The following is a 27,514-nucleotide window of genomic DNA, read 5'->3' on the forward strand; positions in this document are numbered from 1 at the left end:
TTTATGACGTCACATGGATCATTTTTGACACAATTTTGCATCAATTTGGTCTTTGTCGCTTTAAAACACTGGGTAATTTCATCAAACTTTGATTGGTTGGTTCAAACTAACAGTGTCCAAACCTTTTAACTAGTAATTTTAATGTTTAGATAGGGTAAAATTATAATTAAGATCATAATTTATTGTCCATTGTCTTAGCCTTAAGATTAAAACATTTTTGTTATATTCTAGCCGTAATGTTTGAAGCGCAGCAACTCTACTACTGCAAATGACCATTACAAATCTCGCCTTAAAACCTAACGGTGTGGCCATTTTAAAACTTTTATTGGACATACATCATGCTACTTTATTCAATAGGACAAGTTAAAATGAATCTTGTGTACTTATATTACAATGGTATCTAATCAACTGATTTTATATTTGTCTATTTAATGACTAAAAATCTTATCAAGAATGATTGCGAAGCTACCCTATAATTTGCTTTGTCTTTCCGTCAGTCAGTCTGTAACGCTATAAGGGAAAAGTGATTTTTTCAGCTGTTTTTGAAGATAGACAGCTGAAATTTTCAGTGAAGATTTCTAAGGCATATTCGTATATAATTATACATTATTTTGACCGTAGAATGTCGGTCATGCTTCAAAAGACATGAACCTTATATAAAAGGTTTTGTGATTTTCTTTGAGATTTTTCATATTCTCTCTTTTTCTTTTCTTTGTTATGACAACTGAACATCTGCTATAACTCTTAGGTAGAGTTAAAAGGTAAAGGACAATGGAAGAATAAATCTTCCTTTCCAAATTAACTTAGATTTGGTTAAAATTACAATTAACAAGGATATACAATTTTTTAAAAAGTAAATAGAACATAAATATCAAAAATAAGATGAAAAAATCTTTAAAATGACGTAAGATTTGTTTTGTAACGTTTATATCTTACTGTTACAGGAAACCTAATACAAAGCTTGTAAACGAAGATACAATTCTACCAATAGTACATGGATGAAAGGACAGACATACACTAATAGTAAACAAGGATGAAAATATCTATAAAAGCGAAGCTTTGAAACAGTAGGACAAATGAAAATTAACATTTGAGTAGAGTGTCAGAACTGAATAATCAGAATATAAATGTATTAAAGTCGAACAAAACAAAATTGAGTACATCTGTTGAAAAACTGATATAGGATTTGATTATAGAGATGCTTCGCTTATAACAATGTACTTTGTTGTCCTATGAATCACTATTCAAAAAATAAGACCAATAAGACCATAAAAATTTGTTGCTAAAAAAAATACGGACGGACGGACGGACCGATCCTAATTATAGAAAAGATTAGCTTTTGAAAGACTTTGCTTTAATACCTTTTCGTAAAAATGTATCTATTTTGTACCTATACAAATGTATAAATATAAAAAAAGATTATATAAATATTGTGCCAATTATATGTCTTAATAATTTATATTTTTCTAGAGAATCTACTCTATAACTATGATGTGGCTGTAAGTATGTTTATTCGACCGATTTACCTAAGTAAATAAACTATAATTTTGTTGTTAATTCAAGTATTCTACAATATCATCAAATTAACGTTACTTATCAATTTAAACAATCTTATTCAAGGCAGGGAATTAAAGGAATAAGACAATAGACGATAAATAAATGTACATTACCATTCAACTTTTTGTACCAACCAATTAAAATTCAGGAAAAGTCCCTACAGTTGTTAAGCCAACCAATAAGAAAACATTATCATAAAACTTGTAGGACTAGAATAAACTAGGATGACAACATCCATAAAAGCGAAGCTCTGAAACGGTAGGACAAACGAACATTAATGCATGTTGTGTGTCAAAACATAACTACAACAGGAATCACCATGCAAAGTTTGAAATCGATGGCACAATTCTAACATGTCTAAATTAACGAAAAAAGCTATCCGTTTCAGACGTACGGACGAACGGACCTATCCTAATTATAGAAAAGCTTCGCTTTTAAAAAAGAGTGTCCTATCAGCAACATGAATCATTATATTATTGGAAATCAAATTAAAATACTGTTGAAATTTTTTTATATTATGCAATAATTTATGTTACTTAAAACTTCGTTTCTATTATTATATGAAAATATGTGACTGAAATAAAAAAATACCAATCTATAATAAATAACAAATTGGTAATGAATAAATTATATTTGCAATTTAATTTTTTGCTGGTATAGCTAAAAAGGGGTAATACAAATGGATAAGAAAGAAATGGAAGAAGCATGACAACATACATAAAAAAAAGGATAAAAATATTACATATTATGGAAAGACAACGTGAATTATTGATTAGACTTTCAGTGGTCCTAGGACAAACACATGAGTCCCAAACGTCGGTGTGGACAAACGCAGTGTAAACTTAACCCAACCTATTTTAAAGGTTTTTAAATGCCTAACACCTGCAGGGGGCTTATTTATATATTCATATCTTAACCTAGCCCAACATGTATACTGTATATACATACATACTTCATTAAATTAATATTTCAACACTGATTACTAATTATATCACAAAAAAAATTTCTTGTAAAAAAATTAAAATCAACATGTTTAAAATAGATGTACAGACATTCTTGTAACAATTATAGACTTGCTAGGCTTTCTAAATCGTACCTAACTATTACATGTATCACCATGCAAAGATTAAAATCGTTATTACAATTCTAACATGCCTAGATTACCGAGAAAAGCTGTCCGTTCCGGACGGACGGACTCATCCTAATTATAGTAAAACTTCGCTTTTTAAAATCCAATAGCTAACATAAATAGACTAGCGTTTGAAATGATGGAGAGATAAAGTGAATTATAGAGTATTTCAGCTTCTTATATGGTAGTTGTGCTTTACTGTATATGAGTTATTTTAACAAGAAACTTATAGATAGCAGAAAAAAAGAGAACGAAAGAAAGGAGGTGGGCAAGAGAAACCATAATAAATTCTGTGGTTTGTAATACCTCGGAGTTTTCTCTCATCGGAGGTTAATCCGGGGTTTGGGGGGACAACTCTCCCGGAGAATCAACATTCAACATGTTACAAATTTCCGCGGTTTTTAATTTGGTGTACTTACTTGTTATGGGACAACAACGGGCCTATTTGTTTTGCCCGTATTTAGTTTGGTTAAATACTCTTACGGCTGAGGTCACAGGAATATTAATTATGTAGTTTTTAATATATTAATTGTTTGACTGGGTTAGGTTCAGTTAGATTAAAGCCTTACACATACTCTTTTATTTTTGAAAATTAAGGGGGATATTTTTTAATGTTTTTGTAAATCACTTTAGGGTCAGGTTAAGCAAACAAGATAAGGGTGTATCAAGGCTCAACCGATTCTTTGTGTGAAATCACTGTATTCTTATAGAAAAATATACTTTGTCGATTTTGAAAGGTTTTAAAATTACATGATTTTAATCTTTTATTTATGAGCTTTACTTACGCTTCAGTGGGCAATTCATATTTTTAAAGCAAAGCTTTTTTACATTTAACATGCTTATTTTTAACACAAAATATTAATAAAATTGGCATCCTTTTCAATTTTTGTTTTAAAGCAAAGTTGTTTCAATTTGTTTTCAATTGTTAGGAATAATTTTATAAGTATAGCATCTCTACAATTACGTATTCAAGTGTATTTACGTCCAAACTAAGCCTCAAGCAATATATTTAACGATAGAATATCATCAAATTGATGTTCAGATTTCTGTATTTTTGAACTTAAAATAGTTGTCAACCAATGACTTAGATTTGACATTTTTTGGGGGAGTTTTTAAAAACTTTATCTTTTTACTTGTAATTAAGAAAATTTATTTTATGATTGTAAATTTGAATTATTTTGCTTCAGAAAAATGTATAATGCTTTAGTTGCTGTTTTTATAATGTAAGTAAACTTTGATTTATAAAAGAAAATCCCCCCTACCTATAGACGGGATTTTTAAAAGGGAAGCTTTTCTCTTATAAGGGTCGGTCCGTCTGTACGTCAGTCAAGAACGGATAGCTTTTTGTTAATTCAGGCATGATAGAATTGTTATATCTATTTCAAACGTTGCTTGGTGATTCCTGTATTAGATTTAGAAACCATAGCAATCTTATAATCGTTAATAAAATGTCCGTAAGTCCATTTTAGACATGCTAATTTTTAACTTTTTTGACAACAAATTTCTATGTGATATAATCATCCTATTGATCTGATTTTGCAATAGTTTAGACACACGGACAAACATCATATTACATTAATGCATAGTAATTGGAATTGGAGATAATTAATAAAGAAAATATTGTTGTACGTGTAAAACTACGGCAATAGCGTAAATGGTGTCTTTTTTGTGGGGATTCAGGTTCGAATCTGTATCACAAAGTATCAGACTAGAAAAATTCAACACAGTTCAACAATTTGTAAGAGTCGGGTGAATGCCTCGGTCCATAACCAGGTGCAACTCAATACCATGCAAATTTAGGACCCCCAGACAAAATGCATAAAATCAAAGGGTTGGTTGTCTATTAGAATATCATAATTCTCTTAGGTAAGAGAAACCCATTACAATTGAACATAATTATTGGACGATCACTTAAATAATAATTATTAGTAAATGCATAATTTTGTGAATGAATTATCTACTGACCGAAAGTTAATCGCATTATAGATTTTCTGGGGATGAAGTATTCCCCTCCCCATCCGCCCCAATCTTCTTTTGGTGGCTTACGAAAAGCTTAACCTATAATAATAACACTTATCTTTAATACACAGAACAATCAAATAGCTGAATACAATAAATATTCAGTAAAGACCACTTTATATTAAACATTATTGATAGTGTAGCTGCTCATCAATCCATCTGACTACATTTATATCAAATGTTGTAATAAGTAATTTTATGGAGGGGGGTTAAGTTTTTTCTCAAAATCTTACAACTTGCGAGAGAGTGTACCACCCACAAGAAAAATAGTCTAAAACCTTAAAACCTTTCATGAGAATTATGAAACGATCGGTCGTATAGGTCATAGAGACAGATAGGATTCCTGTTACTTTTTACTATAGCAAGGAAGTATAAACCTTTTTTTTTTTTTGGGGGGGGGGGTTATAATTAGGGTTAACCTTCACCCATTACCCACACCCCATCCGTTTGGACGTCACTATTCGACTTCCTTTTTAAAGACCTCTTTCGTCTGCTTTTAAATTATTTTCTGCTACTTGGTTGTGTTAATATAAGCGACACCATTGGTTGATTTTCAATGACCCAAATCACAATGCTCCTTGTTTTACAAGATGTCTAGATCACAGCTCTTAGTCATTTGTTTCTAAATTTATGATGACTAACAAATTGAGGGTCCGATTTGTGCAGTAAATATGTTTTTTTTTCTCCAGTTTTAAAAGCTTTTCTATGATTAGGGTCGGTCCGTCCTATTTAAAACTTTGCATGATGATTCTTGTATTAGTTAGGTACGATTTAGAAAGTGTAGCAACTCTATAATCGTTACCAGAATGTCCGTGCGTCCATTTTAAACATGTTGATTTTTGCCTATTTTAATAAAAAAAATTTATATCATTCGATTTATCTGATTTTTGGAGTACTGATTCCTATTACAATAAGGTACAATATTATCAGCTAAGCATATCTATAATCAAGTCCTAAAAATGTCAGTATGTCCTTAAACTTATATATTCATTCATATTTCGTATATTCAGTTCGTCGGTCATATCGTTTCAGAGCTTCGCTTTTATGGATGGCGTTATCCTTTTTATTAATTTCAATACTAAAACATTGATATGTATAATATCAATTCAACAGCTAAATGTAATATACAAGTGGTTTTATGCCTTCGTACTTTTTTTAATTTGCATACATTTTCGGGATACTTATAGTTATATGTAACCAAATTTAATCTTGAATAAAAGTATGGAGAAGTTCCTTATGGTGCCTATAAAAATGGGGATAAATTTGAAAACTTTTGGCCGAAATGTCCCGAATGACATCATTTTAGCATAATCCATTTATCTAATATGACGTCATTCATGATACTTTGGCCAAAAATTTATAAATTTGTTTGAAATATGTATCATCCATAATGAGTTCAGAAAAAGAATGAAGCTGTCAATGTATTATTTTTGTTTAGAAATCATTTTCTCGTATTCATTCGAAACCAGTGGATTAGAACCGGTTTTCACCAAGAAAAAATTATGTCTAGCATCGTATTATATCCAGTTTATATTTCTATTATGTCGTAAGATTAAAACCAGTTATTTTCAGCACGGCATCTCGGGGCTAAAAAACTGGTTTTAATCTTATAATTGTACATTTTTGGTCCGCGGTAAGCTGTCTATAATTCGATGCGATAAATAACAATTCTCTATTCAGTAATACATATATTTCTTAATGATGTTAATTCGTGAAAAACAAAAATTAATCGGTAAAATTTTAAGAAATAATTTTCCATGTTCAGTAATACATTGTCTTAATGATGTTAATTCACGAAAAAATACAAATAATTGATCATGTTTTAATTCAAATTTAAAAAAATTTTATCAAACTCACGAAAATTCAATATATGACTACTAGCGGCTACGCCCCCTACAGTGGCGTGCGAAGCACTTTGTCTAGGGGGGGGCATTTTGAAGATTTTGTAAAATTTTGCCCCCCCTAAATCAAAGTGCCCCGGGGGGGCACTTTGCTTTAGGGGGGGGCATTTTGATTATATATACTAATTTTAAATAAGGGCGTTTTAAGGGGTGGGATTATTTGATTATGGGCCTCCTAGTCCTTATCCCTTCTTCCCCATCCCTTCCCCCATCCCTATTTCCCATTTATATCCCCCACTTCTTCCCCCCTATGTCTTTCCCCCTTCATCTCTTCCCCCCCATACCTTCTCCCCATCCTGCAATGACCGAAGGGAAGGGAGCTAGAAAGCATCTTCAAAAAAATAGTACAGAAGATAAATTAACCTTTCCCCCCCCCCCCCCCTCCACCACAAAACATTTTTAATGGGTGGAAGGGGATGTTATAAAATCTCAGCAGGAAGGATGAATAACCCCATTAAAAAAATTGGGGGGGGGGAGATAAAAACACTCATTTTGGAAATAATTTACCAAAAATTAACCTAATATGAGAAAATGATATTAAATATTTCTTTATTGTTTGACAACAAGGATGACAACATCTTTAAGTAGCAAAGCACAAAAAATCATTAATAAGAATACAGACAAGTAGATTTAAAGAGCATCTGTTGAAATAAATATATATTTTAGGTAGAAAAAGTCACAAATCCTTTTTCCTGTATGTTGTGTGATGACAGTCAAAGTAAATTACATACTGGATGCTCAAAACAGCGAGAAATTTTATTTTTTTTAATATTATAATCCACAAAAAAATCTATTGTACCATAAAAACCAAAGATATAATGAACTGTGTAAAAAATAAAAAAAAATTACTTGTCCTTTCATTGTGATAAAAAGCAGAAACCATTTGGAAGGGCGAGAAGCGCAAATTTTTTTCTTTAAATATGCAGGGAGGGAGGGGTTTTTGGGCTATTTATTACACTAGTCCCCAATATTTCATAGCAGAAACCATTTGGAAGGGCGCGAAGCGCAAATTTTCTTCTTCAAATATGCAGGGATGGAGGGGTTTTTGGGCTATTTATTACACTAGTCCCCAATATTTCATAGCAGAAACCATTTGGAAGGGCGCGAAGCGCAAATTTTTTTCTTCAAATATGCAGGGAGGGAGGGGTTTTTGGGCTATTTATTACACTAGTCCCCATTATTTCATAGCAGAAACCATTTAGAAGGGAGCGAAGCGCAAATTTTTTTCTTCAAATATGCAGGGAGGGAGGGGTTTTCGGGCTATTTATTACACTAGTCCCCAATATTTCATATAAAATTTTCTTATTCGTTGGCTCAACAACTTTGGGGACTTTAATGGAATTTTGATTGGTTGGTTAATTAAGTCGAGTTTCCATACATTTCATCCACTAATTGTAATCTATATAAGGTAATTTTGTGTATCATCATTGGGGATGTACAAAATTTCTTTGGTAAAAAGTTTATATTATACAAAATAAAATACTTCCTATAACCTGGTTTGTTATGTTCAGTGAAAAAAGATTATAACCTAATTTCTACACTAATTAAAAAATTTGGTAAGGTTAAATGAATAGTAACTGTCTGTTTGGCGCGAAGTGCCAAAATTTTTTTGGAGTATTTCTTGATCTTTTTTTTTGGAAACTGGGATAGTTTTGCTTTTTGTAGGGTAGGGGACAAAAAGGGGCATTTTTGTTGACCAGGGGGGGGCAAAATGGGGCATTTTTTAACATTTAGGGGGGGCAGGGGGGGGCGGTTGCTAGGGGGGGGCAGGGGGGGCGTTTTGGTAGCTAGGGGGGGGCGATTGCCCCAAATGCCCCCTTCGGTTCGCACGCCACTGGCCCCCTAGAAGCCTCTAGGGGCACTTATGGTAGGAGGGGGAAAAGTCGACCTCATCCCATTTAAATTAAAGAGTAAAATATAATATTTGGGGGGGGGGAGGGGGTGGAGACACCCTTTCCAAAAATAATTTGAAACCTTCCCAGGACCTATAAGAAGCTTCACTGTAAAGGAGAACAATATAGGTTCAGCGGTTAGCGAGATCCTTCGGGACAGACAAAAACGCTTACTACTTTATATAATAGGATGATAAACCAAAGGTTTTGAGCCTAGATAAAATGGTTGTAAAACTTTGGGTACCAGTTTAATTTACAGTCTCCTCCCTGGATTTTGGGGAGTTTACTATATTTGTAAGTTAAACTTAAGAAAGGCGTTTAATGATTTTTCTCGTATTCATTCGAATCCGGTGGATAGGAACCGGTTCTCATGAATACGAAAAAACTATGTCTAACATCGTATTATATCCAGTTTTCTACGAATATAGAAATGTACAATCATAAGATTAAAACCAGTTTTTTTAGCCGGTGCTCCGGCACCTCGGGGCTAAAAAAAACTAGTGTTAATCTTATAATTGTACACTCTATATCCGCGGAAAGCCGTTTATAATACGATACGAGAAATAACTATTATCAAACTGACGAAAATTCAATATATGACTATGATAAACCAAACGTTTTGAGCCTACATATCAGATAAAATGGTTTTAAAACTTTGGGTACCAGTTTGATTTACAGTCCATTGTACCCTTCCTCCCTGGATTTTTGGGAGTTTACAATATTTGTAAGTTAGACTTAAGTAAGGCGTTTAATGATTTTTTAAAGATGATTTTTTGTCAGATTTGGAAGTCTTATTAAATATTTGCATTTTTATTTTTGACGATTCTTAATTAGTTACAAAATTATCCTTGATAAAGAATAATGTTCATAGTGCAATATTGATTGCACGACCTTCATCTGGAAGTCGCAACAGTAAATAGTAATTAGCTGCTGCGCCTGTATGAAAGCCAATGCATTCAACCAACTCTAACTATTGTCACCTGTCTGGTATAGCAAAAGTTGGTACTATGTAGCTAAAATGGTACACTTTATACGCAACTAGCGGCTACACCCCCCTAGAAGCCTCTAGGGGCACTTAAGGTAGAAGAGGGAAAAGTCGATATCATCCCATTTTAAATTTGAGTTTCAAAGGACTAAAAAAATTTGTGGGGGGAGGGGGGTGAAGACACCCTCCCAAAAAATAGTTTAAAACCTTCCCTTAGCCTATAAGAAGCTTCACTGTAAAGGAGAACAATATCGGTTCAGCGGTTAGCGAGATCCTTCGGGACAGACAAAAAACGCTTACTACTTTATATAATAGGATGTCTATTAATTTCATTATCTTACTTAATTCAAATAATTCCTAAAGATTATCCTAGTAAAAATGTAGTCTTATATTTTTGTTAAAAACAACTGAATTATGCATAATAATATGATATGTTCAGGATGATGGTTTCTATGGCAGATTCGGAAAAACAGGTAAAAACAAAAAAGAATAGAAGTAGTAGATCTAGATCCCGTATTAGTAAATTGGACTAATAACAACACACTGTAGGAACGATCTGGTCATATTTTTGGTTACAATGTGTACATATTGTGGTGCGATTGGTCAATTTTTTCTATTTCATCCAATAAATTAGCTATGAATAGTTGATTTTTAGGCATAAACTTGCTTTCAGAAATTATTTCATTCCAAAAAATTGTCCCACTTATTATTGGAATGAATTATTTAAATAGCAAAAAGTTTCGGATGCTAGGCATTCCTTTTAAGTCTGGCAACTCATTTAGGGTGTTAAATCTATTATATCTGTATTTGACAAGAATGACAACGTGCATCATTGAATCAGACATTATATTTTATTAGACAAAAATCGATAAGAATTCTAACCAAAGTATAATTGACTAGCCCTGTAGCTCTTTATAGTGCCTACAAAAAAAGGGGATAGATTTAAAAACTTTTGGTCAAAGTACCGACGTCATATTCGAATAATGGACTATTTTAATGTGACGTTATTCGGCCAAAATTTTATAAATGTATCTCCTTTTTTTATAGGCACTAGAAAAAGGTTTATTAGCCTTTTTTGTGGAAAAGCTTTAATTTAAGAATAAATTGAAGCATCATATCAGTGCAGTAGTTACCGAGATCATTCGCTACACACATACAGACATCCTGTATCTTTTATATATATAAAAAACCCAATTTTGTTAAAATCTACTTTTAAATGGGAACATTGACGGGCTTCTTTTAATGCCGTTTTTTCCGCTCTTTATTGGCAAAAGTAAGAAAATAAGAAAACAAGTGTTACTTACTTTGTATTCTGTTATTCTTGTTTTGAAGAAAATAATTATAATGTCACCGCCTATTGTTTGCCCCAGTATGTAATAATTACAATATGTTTATTTTTATGTCATGTATTTGCTATTTTATATAATTACATATTTTATATTCATTTCATACAATATAATGAAATAATAGGATGTGTGTCTGTTTATCTTTTTGTCTGTCTGTACCGAAGGATCTCGCTAACCGCTGAATCGATCGGGTTCTCCTTAACAGGGCAGCTTCTCATGGGTCCAGGAAAGGTTTTTAACTATTTTTTCTACGCCCTCTCAATAAAATGACCCCCCCTCCCTCCAATTTCTCATTATAATTCAAATTGTAATATAGAAGGGTGGGTTCAACTTTCCCCCTCCCACCTTAAATGCCCCTAGAGGCTTCTAGGGGGCCTAGCCGCTAGTTAGTTTTAAACTGTGTGTAAATGTTTTTATTGTATGATATTTCTTGTGATGATTCCCATTAAAATTAGCAACTATTCTGAGAATGACAAGACTTTATATGAATCTATTTTTTAAAAATAGAAAAGACAAATCAATTTTAGATAAAGATAGTACTTCACAAAATTGAAAGATTTGAAATTTGGTGCTTTCCTTTAAAGTGCCTACCCAGCACTGAACTCCCCCATCCCCGTTTTTATATTAATTGAAAATAAAAGAAGGAAAGATAGTATTTTACCCTCTGGCTACCCGTGTGCCCTAACCCTGTGTGGCTACCCAGTACCCATTATATCACAACCTAAATTTCATTGCACTTATTTTTTGTTCTTGACTATACACATTGAGGGAAACTGCAAAAATGCTATATTATTTTAGAAAAAAAATCTGATTTATAAAACAACAGATATGTTTTTTTATTCCTTTTTCCCTGGTAAAATCGGATTTGTATTTAAAGACTGTTTGGTTTCAAATTCAGAGTTTTCAGAGAGAATAGTCCATTCTTATCTGGCCACGCGGAATAAACCTGTCATTTAATCCAATAAGGTATACATAGATACAGGGTGTCCACCTTATCTGGACACATAGAATAAACCTGTCATTTAATCCAATAAGGTATACATAGATACAGGCTGTCCACCTTATCTGGACACATAGAATAAACCTGTCATTTAATCAAATAAGGTATACATAGATACAGGGTGTCCACCTTATCTGGACACATAGAATAAACCTGTCATTTAATCCAATAAGGTATACATAGATACAGGGTGTCTACCTTATCAGAACACATAGAATAAACCTGTCATTTAATCCAATAAGGTATACATAGATACATTAACCTGTTATTTAATCCATTAAGGTATACATAGATACCTGGTGTCCAACTTACCTGGACACATAGAATAAACCTCTCATTTAATCCAATAAGGTACACATAGATACAGGGTGTCCACCTTATCTAGACACATAGAATAAACCTGTTATTTAATCCAATAAGGTATACATAGACACAGGGTGTCCCCCTTATCTGGACACATAGAATAAATCTCTCATTTAATCCAATAAGGTATACATATATACAGGGTGTCCACCTTATCTAGACACATAGAATAAACCTGTTATTTAATCCAATAAGGTACACATAGATACAGGGTGTCCCCCTTATCTGGACACATAAAATAAACCTCTCATTTAATCCAATAAGGTATACATAGATACAGGGTGTCCACTTTATCTAGACACATAGTATAAACCTGTTATTTAATCCAATAAGGTATACATAGATACAGGGTGCCCACCTTATCTGAACACATAGAATAAACCTGTCATTTTATCCAATAAGGTATACATAGATACAGGGTGTCCACCTTATCTTGAAGCGCGAAATAAACCTGTCATTTAATCCAATAAGGTATACATAAATAAAGGGTGTCCACCTTATCTGGACACATAGAATAAACCTGTCATTTAATCCAATAAGGTATACATAGATACAGGGTGTCCACCTTATCTAGCCACATAGAATAAACCAGTCATTTAATTCAATAAGGTATACATAGATACAGGGTGTCCACCTTATCTGGCCACGCGGAATAAACCTGCCATTTAATCCAATAAGGTATACATAGATACAGGGTGTCCACCTTATCTGGACACATAGAATAAACCTGTCATTTAATCCAATAAGGTATACATAGATACAGGGTGTCTACCTTATCAGAACACATAGAATAAACCTGTCATTTAATCCAATAAGGTATACATAGATACATTAACCTGTTATTTAATCCATTAAGGTATACATAGATACCTGGTGTCCAACTTACCTGGACACATAGAATAAACCTCTCATTTAATCCAATAAGGTACACATAGATACAGGGTGTCCACCTTATCTAGACACATAGAATAAACCTGTTATTTAATCCAATAAGGTATACATAGACACAGGGTGTCCCCCTTATCTGGACACATAGAATAAATCTCTCATTTAATCCAATAAGGTATACATATATACAGGGTGTCCACCTTATCTAGACACATAGAATAAACCTGTTATTTAATCCAATAAGGTACACATAGATACAGGGTGTCCCCCTTATCTGGACACATAAAATAAACCTCTCATTTAATCCAATAAGGTATACATAGATACAGGGTGTCCACTTTATCTAGACACATAGTATAAACCTGTTATTTAATCCAATAAGGTATACATAGATACAGGGTGCCCACCTTATCTGAACACATAGAATAAACCTGTCATTTTATCCAATAAGGTATACATAGATACAGGGTGTCCACCTTATCTTGCAGCGCGAAATAAACCTGTCATTTAATCCAATAAGGTATACATAGATACAGGGTGTCCACATTATTTGGACACATAGAATAAATCTGTCATTTAATCCAATAAGGTATACATAAATAAAGGGTGTCCACCTTATCTGGCCACGCGGAATAAACCTGTCATTTAATCCAATAAGGTTTACATAGACACAGGGTGTCCAACTTATTTGGACACATAGAATAAACCTCTCATTTAATCCATTATCATATTTGGCCTTGCATTACATTTTAGTCTATTAAAATATCTATAAAAAAATTTCTATAATGTTCCCTTCATCAACAAACACAAAATTGAGTTTTATTTCATAGGTTTTAACTTTTCTTTTGGTAGTTGGGAAACTTTTTGGTTTTAGTCTTAGCAAAATATATTAAGTATGAAATTTTATTCTCGAGACACCCTTTAAAATTTATTTCAAGGTGTCAAATCTTGGAAATATTCGTAAAAATGTAATCACTTTCAAAACCGAAGTTTATTTACATAAATTGTGTCTTTAATGGAAAAACTTTGTCGCTTTACAGCCTTGCATGAAGATTAACAATTATATATGGAAAGTACCATTTCAATAATTTTTTTTTAAAATTGAGTAGCATCTCTATATACGTCTTTTTCATCCATTGACTGACTCATTTGTTTGTTTTAGGAACGCGAGGAGGAGAGGCTAGGGATGCAGCTGATATCCAGCAGAAAACAAACTGTAAAAAATGTTTCCAGATTGTTGGACAACCTCCTACAAAATTATGACAATAATTTGAGGCCTGATTTTGGAGGTAATTTTATTAATGCTTAATGTACTGTAGTGACATCGCACTTAGCCTCCATGGCTTTCTCCTTACCGGTAATAAATCTCCCTCCCTCCCCCCCCCCCACTTTTAAAAAATCTTTTTGTTGTTTTGGAAAAGGTTTTTTCTGTGTGGTTTGTGAAAATTGCGAAGAATCTATGTATGACAATCGTCTATATATTCCCTGAAAATTAGAGCACAACCGGTTGAATGACTAGCTGGATCCTAAGCTTTATGCAGCCAGACAGATATTCTTATACTTTGTCTACAGACAAACAACCAACATTTTAATTGCTTGACCATTGTCTTGATTGGATATTATTGTTCTTGTATATGATTCATAAAATTAATGATTAAAACCAGTTAATTCCAAAAAAAGGCAGGGGACAATGGAATTTAAAAGCATATATATAATACAAAGTAGGACGATGTCTGTCTGTCCGTCTGTCTATCTGTCTGTCTATCCGTCTGTCTGTCTGTCTGAAGCTTAAGATCTCAGTAACCACAGAACCGATTGGATACTACTCTTCAGGGTATATACCTATTGGTCCTGTGGTGGTTTTAAGGTATTTTCATGAAGGGTGGGTGAATCCGCTAGGGGCGAAGCCGTTATATAATATGTAATTACCATTTGTTGACTCCAAAACCTTATTGGGTTGTACAAAACAACTTTGACTAAACTTTTCATAAACATATATTTTAACCATTATATATTGAACTAGCGGCTTCGCCCCTAACCTCTAGGGGCTTTGCCCCAAGAGATGGTAAAAAAAGTCTGGAAACCTTCCACAAAGGTTAAAAAAAAAAAAATGCAGCCTGCTGCAGCCTGTACCAGAGCAAAATAAAAAATAAGGGGGGGATTTTTTTGGTTTTTGGGGGGGTTAGGGGTGTCCCACCCCCCAAGAAAATAGCTTAAAACCACCACAGGACCAATAGGTATATACCCTCAAGAGTAGAATCCGATCGGTTTAGTGGTTACCGAGATCTTAAGCTTCAGACGGACGGACGGACGGAGAGACAGACAGACATCGTAATACTTTGTATTATAGATAACCATATTCTATTGTCCTGTTCCTTGCTCCCTGAGTTAATTCTAAACTTTACTTACAGTCTGCTAATATCAGGGAGGGAGGGGACACTGGTACCCAAAGTTATAACATTCACTTTTGGGTACTTTTATTGGTACTACGTCAAACAGCAGATGCGACAAACGCTAGACAGACAAACAGTAGACAGACAAACCCTAGACACGACATACGCTAGATACGACAAACGCTAGAATGCGTCAAACGCTAGAATATGACAAACACTAGATTTTTTCTAAAGGCGACAAACAATAGATACGACAAACGCTAGAATTAATCCTTATATTAAAGTAAAAAGATGTTTGTTTGTCTGTGCCGAGGGATCTCCTAGTGTTTGACGTCGTACCCTTTTATTTAATCTTGATTGATTTAGTTAAATTAATAATATCTAAACTTTTCAACCAATAATTATAGCATTCAATTGTTTTGTTATCATTAGGAATGTACATCAATATATCGCCCAATGTCTTATCCCTTAAGATCCCTGGTTAATACGTAGCTATTGGAAAATATAATTTCTCGTATTCATTCGAATCCGGTGGCTAGGAACCGGTTCTCATCCATACGAAAAAACTATGTCTAGCATCGTATTATATCCAGCTTTCTACGAATATAAAAATGTACAATCATAAGATTAAAACCAGTTTTTTTAGCCGGTGTTTTCGGCACCCCGGGGCTAAAAATAACTAGTTTTAATCTCATAATTGTACATTCTATATCCGCGGAAAGCTGTTTATAATACGATGCGAGAAATAACTATTAAAGACTATAACTTATCATATGGTGGTGAGGAAGTTATAGTTGAAATTTTAATTTTATTGATTGTCAAATATTACTCATAGACTTGAAATTATAAGTTGTATTTTAACAAGGATGACTATATCCATAGAAACATGGTTTGGTAGGGATAAAACAATAAGCGATAAACTTACTCATACTCCTAATTATGAAAAACAAAATTGACCATTCAACAGATTAAACTTTAGGTTTGAGCACTGCTAGTTTGATCCATCGAATCTAGATTTAATTAATATATCTAATACTTTTAAGCTATCGAATAAGTTAACCCTTGGGGCCAGTGTCCATTTTCCCCTATTTCATGAAAATCTTGTATAAAAATTGACAGGCGAATAATGTTCATATTCTAAAAGGTAATAGGGGAATAGTTATTTTATACATTTTTATATTCGTAGAAAGCTGGATATAATACGATGCTAGACATAGTTTTTTCGTATGGATGAGAACCGGTTCCTATCCACCGGATTCGAATGAATACGAGAAATCTAATTATTCACATATAAAACAAATTTTTCGAATATCGTATCGGTCCAACCGACCAACTAAATGGGATACAGCGTAGATTCGCATTGATTAATTATCCAATAAAATGCTATTTTACTATTGTGATTCGGATGTACGGAAATGTGCAGTAGCTTAGCTCATATATTATCATGAAGACAGTATTGCAACATAGAATCGAAACACGAAGTCTACAATGAATATTATCAATTTTTGGAATTTTAGCAATTGGCAGAGTTTCTGTGTGTGTGTGGGTGTGTGTGTGTGTGGGTGTGTGTGTGTGGGTGTGTGTCTGTCTGTCTGTCTGTGCCAAAAGACCTCGACAACTGCTGGACAAATATTGCTCTCCTTTATCAAGTATCAAAGGTTTTTTTATCTATTCTGGGAGAAGATAGTACATCAACACTTCAAGTGAAAAAATATGTCCATCCGTTTTAAAGAATTTGATGGACCTAACCTAGGGTTAAAAATACAATTTTATAATAAGAAAGTTTATAAATTAAGTCAACCCAAAAAAAACACAAGTTGTCAAAAATATTAAATTATCATTTCCACAATAACTAATTTTAAAACTCTGCAATGTAATTAATAATGATTTATAGACAATTTGTATATAATATTAATACAAAGCAAAAGTAAAATAAATAAATATTATTGAAATAGAATGCACTATAAGTCCGATAAACAAGGACATTCTTTTTATAAGTAAAACATGTTAAATGTTAAATAGCCTAATTGGTTTTATTACTACTTGGATCTTATAACATGTACTTTAATGAATTTAAACGTGTAGCTGGCTAAATCGCCCCATCCATCCCCTTTACCTGATTCTCTCCCCCTTCTAATGGATGAACGAACTGGCCAATAAGTGATGCCCATTTTAGCAACATAAATTGACGACAACTTTTGGCCTGTCATAATATCCACGTATATTCTATAAAGCTAATCACAAACGGTTTATTAGGGACCCCTTAAAAATAAGGGTATCTTTGGCCTTACTTTAGTTTAGGGGAGATAGTCTACCCTTAAATTTAGTAATGTCAAGCTTAGGTAAAGATTTTGATAGGAATACTTTAACCTTACATAAACCTATCATATCAATATAAGGTACCCCCCACATCTACCCTTTTCAAACGATTCCCCCCCAATGAATAGCCGCCATAACACTCACCATTCCCCTCCTCCCCCCGTCCCTTAGTGTTCTTTCAATTGGGGTTATATAAGAAAATTTTCATTAGCAAAGTTTCATTAGACTTAGAGGCGTTAAAAATTATCATGAATGAGGCTGTATATTCTATTTTAAGTTTTCTAAATTTTTTCCCTTAATCTTAATCTTGTTTTTACTACTTTAGAGATTTTTTAGCTGATTAATAAAAACTCTTTCTATCTTTTAAGTAAAAAATTTAGGAATCCCTATCATAAACCCCTCTCCCTTTATAATGCCCCAGCCAATCCTCCCTTTTCATATAATTCTCCACCTAGGGTTACCTAAGGGTGTCGTTAATTTATTAAAAAAAAATAATTAATAAAATTGTTTCTTAGCTTAACAATTTGGTATATTTTTTTAACAAAAAATTTTGTGGATTAAATTAAACTTTAATACAATAGAAAAAAATCTTATAGAATCATATAGAACTAAAAGCATACTCTTTGTAATAGGTTTTAAATCTAACTCTTTGTAGAATTTAATTTTCACATCGCCATAGTTGTTCATTCAATTTAACAAAAAAAGGATCAAAGATTCAGCACTTTTTCCATTTCAAATATTTGATTATGAGTCATGTGATTTATCTATATTTCATGTAGTGCCTGTATACCAAGCAAAGATATCACTCTGTACAAAAAAAAAATTAAAATCTTTCTTTATAAATCTTACATCTTTAAAGTTTAGAGAAGTAGCCGCAATTATGTATAACAAATATAGGATGTATGTCTGTGTGTGCGTGGGAATTGAATAGAAACTTCATTTGAAACTAATTAAGGCCATAATATTTTTTTTTAATTCAAGCTAAAAGAATGATTTGCTGTTTTAAAAAATAACCAAAAAAATAATAAGGAAGTACAGCCGTACTACAGTATAATTAACCAATAGATATAATAGAACTAGATGGTCAATCGGGATCCATAATTTGTGAGACTTAACCCTTAACAGTTGGGCCCCTTGCCGCACCTTTATCAGTAGTTCAATGCCCCCCCCCCCCATTATCTCAGCTCCTATTAAAGCTAGAGGGCTAAAAAAATTTGTGCAAGTCCCCTGTTTGATAATGAATTTCCGACTTTAAGTGAGTGAGAGTCAATTTTCGCTTCCTCCACACTTTTATTCAACAACCTTTGTTTTTACGTCCTTTTTTACTTAAGGGGGGGGATCACCAAAAAAACATAAAAAAAAAATTGGGACAAAATACAACTTTTTGGGAGATATATTTTTCATCCCCTCCATTTTATTTTATTTGGGGGAGGGGTTCCTGAACCCCATTAAACATCCCCCCAAACCTGTAGTAGTACATCCTCATCCTTATACTAAAGTAACAGGATGTTTGTGTGTCTGTCTGTGTGTCTGTACCAAAGGATCTCGCTAACCGCTGAACCGATTGGGTTCTCCTTAACAAGGTAGCTTCTCATAGGTCCCGGGAAGGTTTATAACTATTTTCTTGGGGGGTGGGACACCCCCAACGCCCCCAAAAATGAAAAATACCCCCCCTAAATTTTTTTTTTTTTTAATTTTTTAACTAAAATTAAAAATGATGATGGGGGGCACCCGGCACGCCCCCCCCCTAAAAAAAAATTTTCTACCCCACAAAATTTTTTTTTTACTTTTTCTTATAAAATCTAAAATAAGAAATTGGGTTATCAAATTCGACTCCCCCTCCTCAAGTGCCCCTAGAGGCCTCTAGGGGCATAGCCGCTGGTAAGAAATATAGACATACAAGTCAATTTCAGGTTCCATGTATGATTCTGAAGGTACTGATCCTCCAAGCATAGACGTCCAAGGGGGGGGGGGGGTGAAGTGGGGATTACCCCCCCAAACAATTTGAGGAGGGATAAATACTCCCCCCAAAATAAAAAAATTTTTGCCGAGCTTCCCGCACATTTTTAATACTAAATATTTAATAAAATTTAAATTACCCCACAAAAAATTTTACCCCAGGAGTAAATTTGGGGGGGGGGTAAACAAAATTTACCCCTGCAAACAGATTTCAGTTGGGGTAATTACCCCCCCAAGCAAATTTTTCCCCCCCTTAAAAAAAAATTCTACCCCCCCCCCCACAAAAAAAGCTTGGCCGCCCCGCTCCAGGTATCCAGAAATTTTTTTAAAACTCCTTTTTTGAAATGAAAGAAACAGAATTTAAAAAAAAAATTTGTAGGGTGTTGTGCAAGGTCGCCCCAACCCCCAAAAATTGAAAATTGAAGAAAAAAAATTTGACAAGAAAAATCTTTTTAGTGAGTGTGGAAGGTCACCCCTTTTCCAAAAAAAATAAATTTGAAATTGAAGACAAAACATTTTTTAAGAGGGTCACCCCATCCCCAGAAAAATTAAAAGTGGAAGAAAAAAATATTTGTACCGGGGGGTGTGGGAAGTCACCCCATTTCATGGAAGAAAAATTTTAAAATGGAAGATAAAAAAATTTCAGATAAAATTTTTTTATGGGGGTGTGAGAGGTCACCTCACCCCCAAAAAAATTCAAAAATAAAAGAAAAAAAATTAAAAAATTGAAAATGGAAGTTAATTTTTTTTTAATTTAAGGGGGTTTGGGAGGGTACTCAACCCCCAAAGAATATAAAATAAAAGAAAAGTATTTAAAAAAAAATTTAAGGTGGTGTTGGAGATCACCCACCCATGAAATAAAAAAGTTGAAAAATTAACAAAGGGGTTTGTCTTATAGGAACCGCTTTATATGTATAACAGAATTTGATGCCAGATAGACCATCTAGATCTTAAATATCTATTCATTGGTTGTCAAAGGTGTTTTAAAACAAGTTAGAGAAGAAAGAAAAATTACCTGCTTTCTCATACATTTAAGAATACCTTAGTTTATTTAGGTGTCCCTAACTTTTAATGTAAGCCTACCTTAAAGTTTTACTAAAAACCTTACATAAGTTTCCTAAGTAACCCTTATCAACCCCCCCCCCCCTTTCCCTCTCTTCTCTCCTCTACCTGCTTTCTTTCCAATTAAGTACCCTTTAGCTATACCTAACTCTTTATGTAAAGCTAGTCTAATCCCCTCCCCCTTTTCAATGCCCCTAACTCATATATCAACCCTTTTGATCCACTTCTCCAAGCCTTACTTATGAAAAATAAAGGTTACCTTAATTAATTTTAAAAATAATAAGAATTAAAATTCTTTCATATGCAGACAATTTGATGTGGACTTTGTGTGGATTATTTTTAATTTTACTACAATAGAAAAAAATTATAAGGCAAAATCTTATAGAAATAAAAGCTACTCTTTGTAATAAACATATCAAATTTGATAATATGTGACTCTTTGTAGATTTTAATTTTAACATCTATATAGATGTTCATTCTTTTTAACAAAAAAGGACATAGGTTCAACACTTGCTTATTTCTAATATTCGATTATGTTCATGTGTTTTACCTATATTTCACATGGTGCCTATACCAAGGTAAGAAATCACTATATAACAAGGATGACAACATCCATAAAAGCGAAGCTCTGAAATGGAAGGACAAACGAACTTTAACACTTGTAGATTGTCAGAACTTAATTAGCAGAATATTAATGCATCAGTACAAAAAATATTGTAAGTAAATTTGTTGTAAAACTGCATAAATAGATCACACCCCTCCTTAACCAAATTTTAGATTAAAAAAATTTCCCAAACATTCGGACAATTGGGCGTTCAAATAGGACCTAGTGGTAGTTAGAATCAGTTGAGAACAAAATCCCAGCCGTTCCTTCTTGCCAGATATCGCCATTTTAAGATTTTTAGTAAAATTGCACTAAATATCCAAATACAAACTTAAATCTACTTTTAATTTTTTAGTATAATTTTAGTGAGACAGCTCAATAACAGAGAATCTTTGCTCCTGTGGCTAAACTTACTGCCTGGAGTCCCTAACAGAGAGTGCCTTTATGTTTTAACACAAGTAGGGATGCGAACCCATTCCCAAAACTAACCAAAGTGGAATAGCTGTGTATTACAGCATTAGGTCAGTATTTTCACCACTGACAGGTGGAAGGCAAGGCCTATCCTAACCAGAAACCCACAGCCCCAGTGGAGCACCTTGGAGGTCTGCACCACATGTTTAGTGGGGTGTTCACCTGCACCCATGGATTGGGTAGGTTGAGACCTAATGGTGCCCACAGGCTCCCATTAACCCTGCCATTTGGGCAAAGCTTAGAATAATGTCACACACCTGGCCCCTAAAATGGGCTGTGAGTTACTCCCCTGCCAATCATAGATCAGCACAGCCGCCATGGAAGAATAGCTGCAGGTGGTGGGCCGCATACCTTCACTCAAGATGCAAGTTAGCCCTATTCTGATTTTGATCCTCCAGGAGATCATGGTAGTGTGCATCTTGAACTATGCCCAGAGCCTGGGAGGGTTCTTTCTGAGGGAGTTGGGGACACCATTACTGTTTGACAAACCCGAGCTGATGGTATAGATCAATAGGGAGAGTAGCCATGGTCGCCCCCACTCACATTAAGCAAGTGGTCACAGCCCTGCCAAGCCTGGGGAAGGCCCAGAGCCCCTCCCACAAACAGCTGCTAAAGACAAGAAGCCCTCTAGCTGTAAAATCAACTGTCTGGCCAGGGCAGCTTTCATGGGGCCACAGCCATTGTCCCATCGACTTTCATGAGGTCAAGGAGCACCTGTTCAGAGCTGACTGATGACCAGGATATAGGTAGCGTGAAGTTCTTGGCCATTCCCATCAAGATAGGGGCCTGGGCCCCTCAAAAGGTAAAACTGAACAGGGGCTATTCTTAGTTGTACACCCCCATGGTGTTCAATGTGCCTCCAGGAGGTGCGACTGCATCAAACGGCCCCCCAGGAGAGAGATGGTGGTCAAGACCAGGCCTAACTTTCCAGTACAGGGGACCCCAGGTAAAACTTTAACAAGGAGCTGAACCTGCTGATCACCAACAAAAGCTAGAAGGTATCCAAAGCGGCATGCATTGCCTGATCCCAATAATGTAATATACAGCTATTCCACCATGGATAGTTTCAAACAGTAACTGTGTCCCCAACTCATGTATTGCTTAAAGGGCGAATATAGGTTTGATATAATATGAGCTTATTTCAAAGGTGCCATTATATAGATTATAAATAACTTAAGGATATTGACATATCTAATTGTATAAGTCTGTTTATAGCTTAAAACCTTTCTAACTCAAGATAATATTATGTAATTAGTGTGGTTCCCTAAGAACTCAAACACCCTAGCATCACACAAGGCTTCGTGGCAAGGTTGAATTAAAAAGCTTATGTTAAGGGATAGTCGTAATAACGTGGAAACCAATTAATCAGGGGTAAATATACCCATCTTCTACCTTAATACAAATTATATAAAGTAAAATATTTAAAAGTTTAAAAAAACATCAAATAATGTAAAAAGTAAAAAAAAAAATTTATAAAATTTTCTTGGAGGAAGGATGATTTCAAATCCCTGTTTTTTTAAGGTTCGTGTGTGTGTGTGTTAAAATTGCGTACATCGGGGTTTTTATATTTTCCAGAATTAACCAATGATCTTTGTACAGAAAATAAACTTTAAGACGTATTATTTACCCTAGTCAAAACTTTTACGCAAATTATTTCTACGCTTTTTAAAAATTGAATTAAAGAGTATATAATCTAAAATAATAAACATTTAAATTATCATTTAAGATGCGTGCCATTGTAATAGTCAATCAAACTTAAGCAAAATAGTCAAAAAAAAGTCTTGTAAAGGGCTAAAATAAACCGTTTGTCGTTAATCTCATTTATAATATGTTCAATTGAAACAGAAAATTGCAAAATCTACTTAAGGATTTTTTTGAATTTTTAAATTTGGCTTAGATATTCTAAAAGTATGAAATGGCACCTTTTATATAAGCTCATATCATATCGAACCTATATTCGCCCTTTAATGTGAATGGGGGCGACCATGGCTACTCTCCCTATTGATCCATACCATCAGCTCGGGTTTGTCAAACAGTAATGGTGTCCCCAACTCCCTCAGAAAGAACCCTCCCAGGGTCAGGGCATAGTTCAAGATGCACACTACCATGATCTCCTGGAGGATCAAGATCAGGGTAGTGCTAACTTGCATCTTGAGCAAAGGTATGCGGCCCACCACCTGAAGCTATTCTTCCATGGCGGCTGTGCTGATCTGTGATTAGCAGGGAAGCATCTCATGGACAGGGCACAAGCCAGGTGTGTGACATCACTCTGAGCTTGGCCCAAATGGCAGGGTTCATGGGAGTCTGAGGGCACCATTGGGTCTCAACCTGCCCAATCCATAGGTGCAGGTGAACAACACCCCAGAAAACAAGTAGACCTCCAAGGTGCTTCACTGGGGCCTGTGGGTGAATGATCGGGTTTCTGGTTAGGATTGGCCTTGCCTTCCATCTGTTAGTGGTGAAAATACTAACCTAATGCTGTAATACACAGCTATTCCACATTAGTTAGTTTTGGGAATGGGTTCGAATCCCTACTTGTGTTAACACATAAAGGCACTCTCTGTTAGGGACACCAGGCAGTCAGTTTGGCCACAGGAGCAAAGATACTCTGTTTTGGGACTGTCTCACTAAAATTATACTAAAAAATTTAAAGAAGATTTAAGTTTGTATTTGGATATTTAGTGCAATTTTACTAAAAATCTTAAAATGGCGATAACTGGCAAGAAGGAACGGCTGGGATTTTGTTCTCAACTGATTCTAACTACCACTAGGTCCTATTTGAACGCCCAATTGTCCGAATGTTTGGGAAATTTTTTTAATCTAAAGTTCGTTAAGGAGGGGTGTGAGATGATACTGTTTAAGGACATACTAACATTTTTGGGACTTGTTTATAGAGATGCTTTACTTATAACATTTTACCTTGTTGCATAAGAAATCAGTTTTCAAAAAATCAGAAGAATTGGATAATTTTAATATACAAAAATTTGTTGTCAAAAAAGTTAAAAATTGACATGTTTCAAATGGATGTACGGACATTCTGGTATTGATTATAGAGTTGCTACGCTTTCTAAATTGTACCTAACTACTACAGGAATCATCATGCAAAGTTTGGAATCAATAAGACAATTCTAACCTGTTTAAATTAACGAAAAGAGCTAACTCTCTGTTACGAACGTACGGACCGACCTACGGACGGACCGACCCTAATTATAGAAAAGCTTCGCTTTTAAAAAACGTTTTTTAACCTAACTTAAAAATCTAACATCTTTAAATATTAGAGGGGTTGTAGCTATCATGTATAACAAATACAGGATGTGTGTCTGTGTGTGTGAGACTTCTTAAAAACTAATGAAGGCTATAATACTTTTTTTAAATTTTTAAGCTAAAAGAACAATTAGCTGTTTTAAATAATAACCTTTAAAAAATATTCTACCAAGAAAGTACAAAAGTATAGTATAATGAACCAATAGATATAGTAGATCTAGATGGTAAATCGGGCCCAACTTAATAAGGAATTTCCAAAGAGTTATCTTTATCCCAAAAAAAGTTAACTATTTAAAGATGACTTCTTATATATGTTATGTTGTATGCTTTACATCATGCGAGGGAAGAAATTTTTTAACCATATGATTAACCTAAGCAAAGGCTTATCCTATGAAAGACTATTTATAGCTGATTCATTTTGCGAATGATATGAAAGGATAATTGCTCTTTCTAACCAAATTCTGTTTACTTTCTAGCCAATATATGGCAGATTGATCCTCCCCTGTATTCCTATTGGCTGAATTTGGGAGTATGTATCTAGATTATACCTTTTAATAATTCTTACTTGATAATTTCTTTATTGGTGTTCCTTTATTTCTTCAAAACTTGAATGACAGCTTTAAATGACTTATTTTTGATTAAATTTTTTTACGACAATTCTTCTATGAAGTGTTGATTTAGGGATGAAGAGAATAGAATAGAATAGAATTTATTAACTAATGCAATACATTTAGATTATTAAATATCCATATAAAATCATATTTTAAAAATTGCATAGCAAGGTGTAATTAAGCCTTGGAGTAGGCCGTAAATTTACCCCTTTAATTGATTTCATTTACTATTTTATTTATAGCGAGAATTACAAAAAATATTTATTATATAAAGATATTTACACAAATTTAATAGATCAATAATTAAGTGGGTTGACTAAATAACTATTTACAGTTACAGAAGTTGGTACAGATTTTATTTCTTACAGGAAAAGCATTTTCTTTTGTTGCAATGAAATGATTTATAATTTAAAAAATAATCTTTTTTAATCATGGACAATGATTTCTTTACAGAGTCTGAAAGCCTTATTTCATTTCTCAAGTTATTCCAAAGTTTTGGAAATGACACTGCTGGAAAATATTCAAGATGTTTTGTTTTAGGTATACTTATCAGTAACTTTTTTGATCTCTGAGAAGAAAGAACTTTAAACATGTTATCAAAGCTTTCTGGGAGTTTCTTATGAAAAAATTTACTTATAAAATTTAAAATGTTTAAATTTACCAAATCATCAAATTTTAAGATTTTAGATTGTCCAAACAAAATTTCAGTGTGTGCATTATAATTAGCACCTACAATAATCCTTATTGCCCTTTTTTGTTGTTTTCTTATTTGGTCAATATCTTTACTTTTAGAGAGACCCCATGTGATATTAGAATAATTTAAGTAAGGCAAAATCATTGAGGAATAAATCGTTTTCAAAGTTTTTGATGGGAAAACATTTTTTATTTGATTTAATGCATATAGAGAACTAGAAACTTTGTTTTTTACCATTTTTGTATGCTCATTCCAATTGAGAAATTCATCAAGATGTACCCCAACAAATTTAAAAGACTTTGTTTCATTTTCATTGCTGATTCTCTCAACTTCCTCCCCATTAATGAAGATTCTAAAGTTATTATTGACAGGTTGCATACTGCTAAGTCTGAAGACCATGTATTTTGTTTTAGATACATTTAAAGAAAGTTTATTTGCCCTAAACCATACTGATGCCTTATCTAATTCTTCATTTAATGATGTTTTTATGGTTTCTAAATTACTTGAGGTTTTACAAAAGATTGTGTCATCTGCAAAAAGGCTACAAAATAAGGTTGTTGAATTTGGAAGGTCGTTTATATACAACAAGAACAAAATTGGTCCAATGACAGAGCCCTGTGGTACTCCATGAGTTAATACTTTTTCTTCGGACTTTACACCATTTATTTCAACATACTGTTTTCTATTAGTTAGATAATTTTCAAACCATTTTGCAGATACACCTTTAAAACCATAGTGTTTTAGTTTGGATAGTAAAATTGGTATATCACACGTGTCAAATGCCTTCTTAAGGTCAAGAAACACACAGGCACTGTATTCTGATTGGGGCTTATTCAGTCCGTCATAAACTTTGTTGATTAAAGTGGCTGTGAATTTGCAAATAACGTTATATATATAGGTAGATAACTGGCAATTAGAGATAATTTTTTAAAAATATTGCCTTAAAAAATGACAATTATTCAATTAAATGAAAAAGAATTTTTAAATTTTCTGAACTTTACACTACCGTGAACACCATTTTTAAGAAAACTGAATAATAAATGCATTAAATACGAAT

At 33.6% G+C, this 27,514-nt stretch overlaps 1 protein-coding gene across 1 annotated transcript in view; it reads left to right on the forward strand.

The window, feature by feature from the left end:
• Positions 1-3,877: 3,877 nt before the first annotated feature.
• Positions 3,878-27,514, forward strand: part of LOC145322794 (gamma-aminobutyric acid receptor alpha-like) — a 115,963-nt gene continuing 92,326 nt past the window's right edge. The window contains exons 1-3 of the mRNA XM_080165062.1: positions 3,878-3,909; positions 9,923-9,956; positions 14,243-14,369. Of these exons, the coding sequence (XP_080021188.1) occupies positions 3,878-3,909; positions 9,923-9,956; positions 14,243-14,369 (193 nt within the window). The remainder of the gene's footprint in view (positions 3,910-9,922; positions 9,957-14,242; positions 14,370-27,514) is intronic.

The sequence above is a fragment of the Acartia tonsa genome, chromosome 6 (assembly GCF_053477335.1).
Source record: "Acartia tonsa isolate MP-2025a chromosome 6, ASM5347733v1, whole genome shotgun sequence".
NCBI classification, from domain to species: domain Eukaryota; kingdom Metazoa; phylum Arthropoda; class Copepoda; order Calanoida; family Acartiidae; genus Acartia; species Acartia tonsa.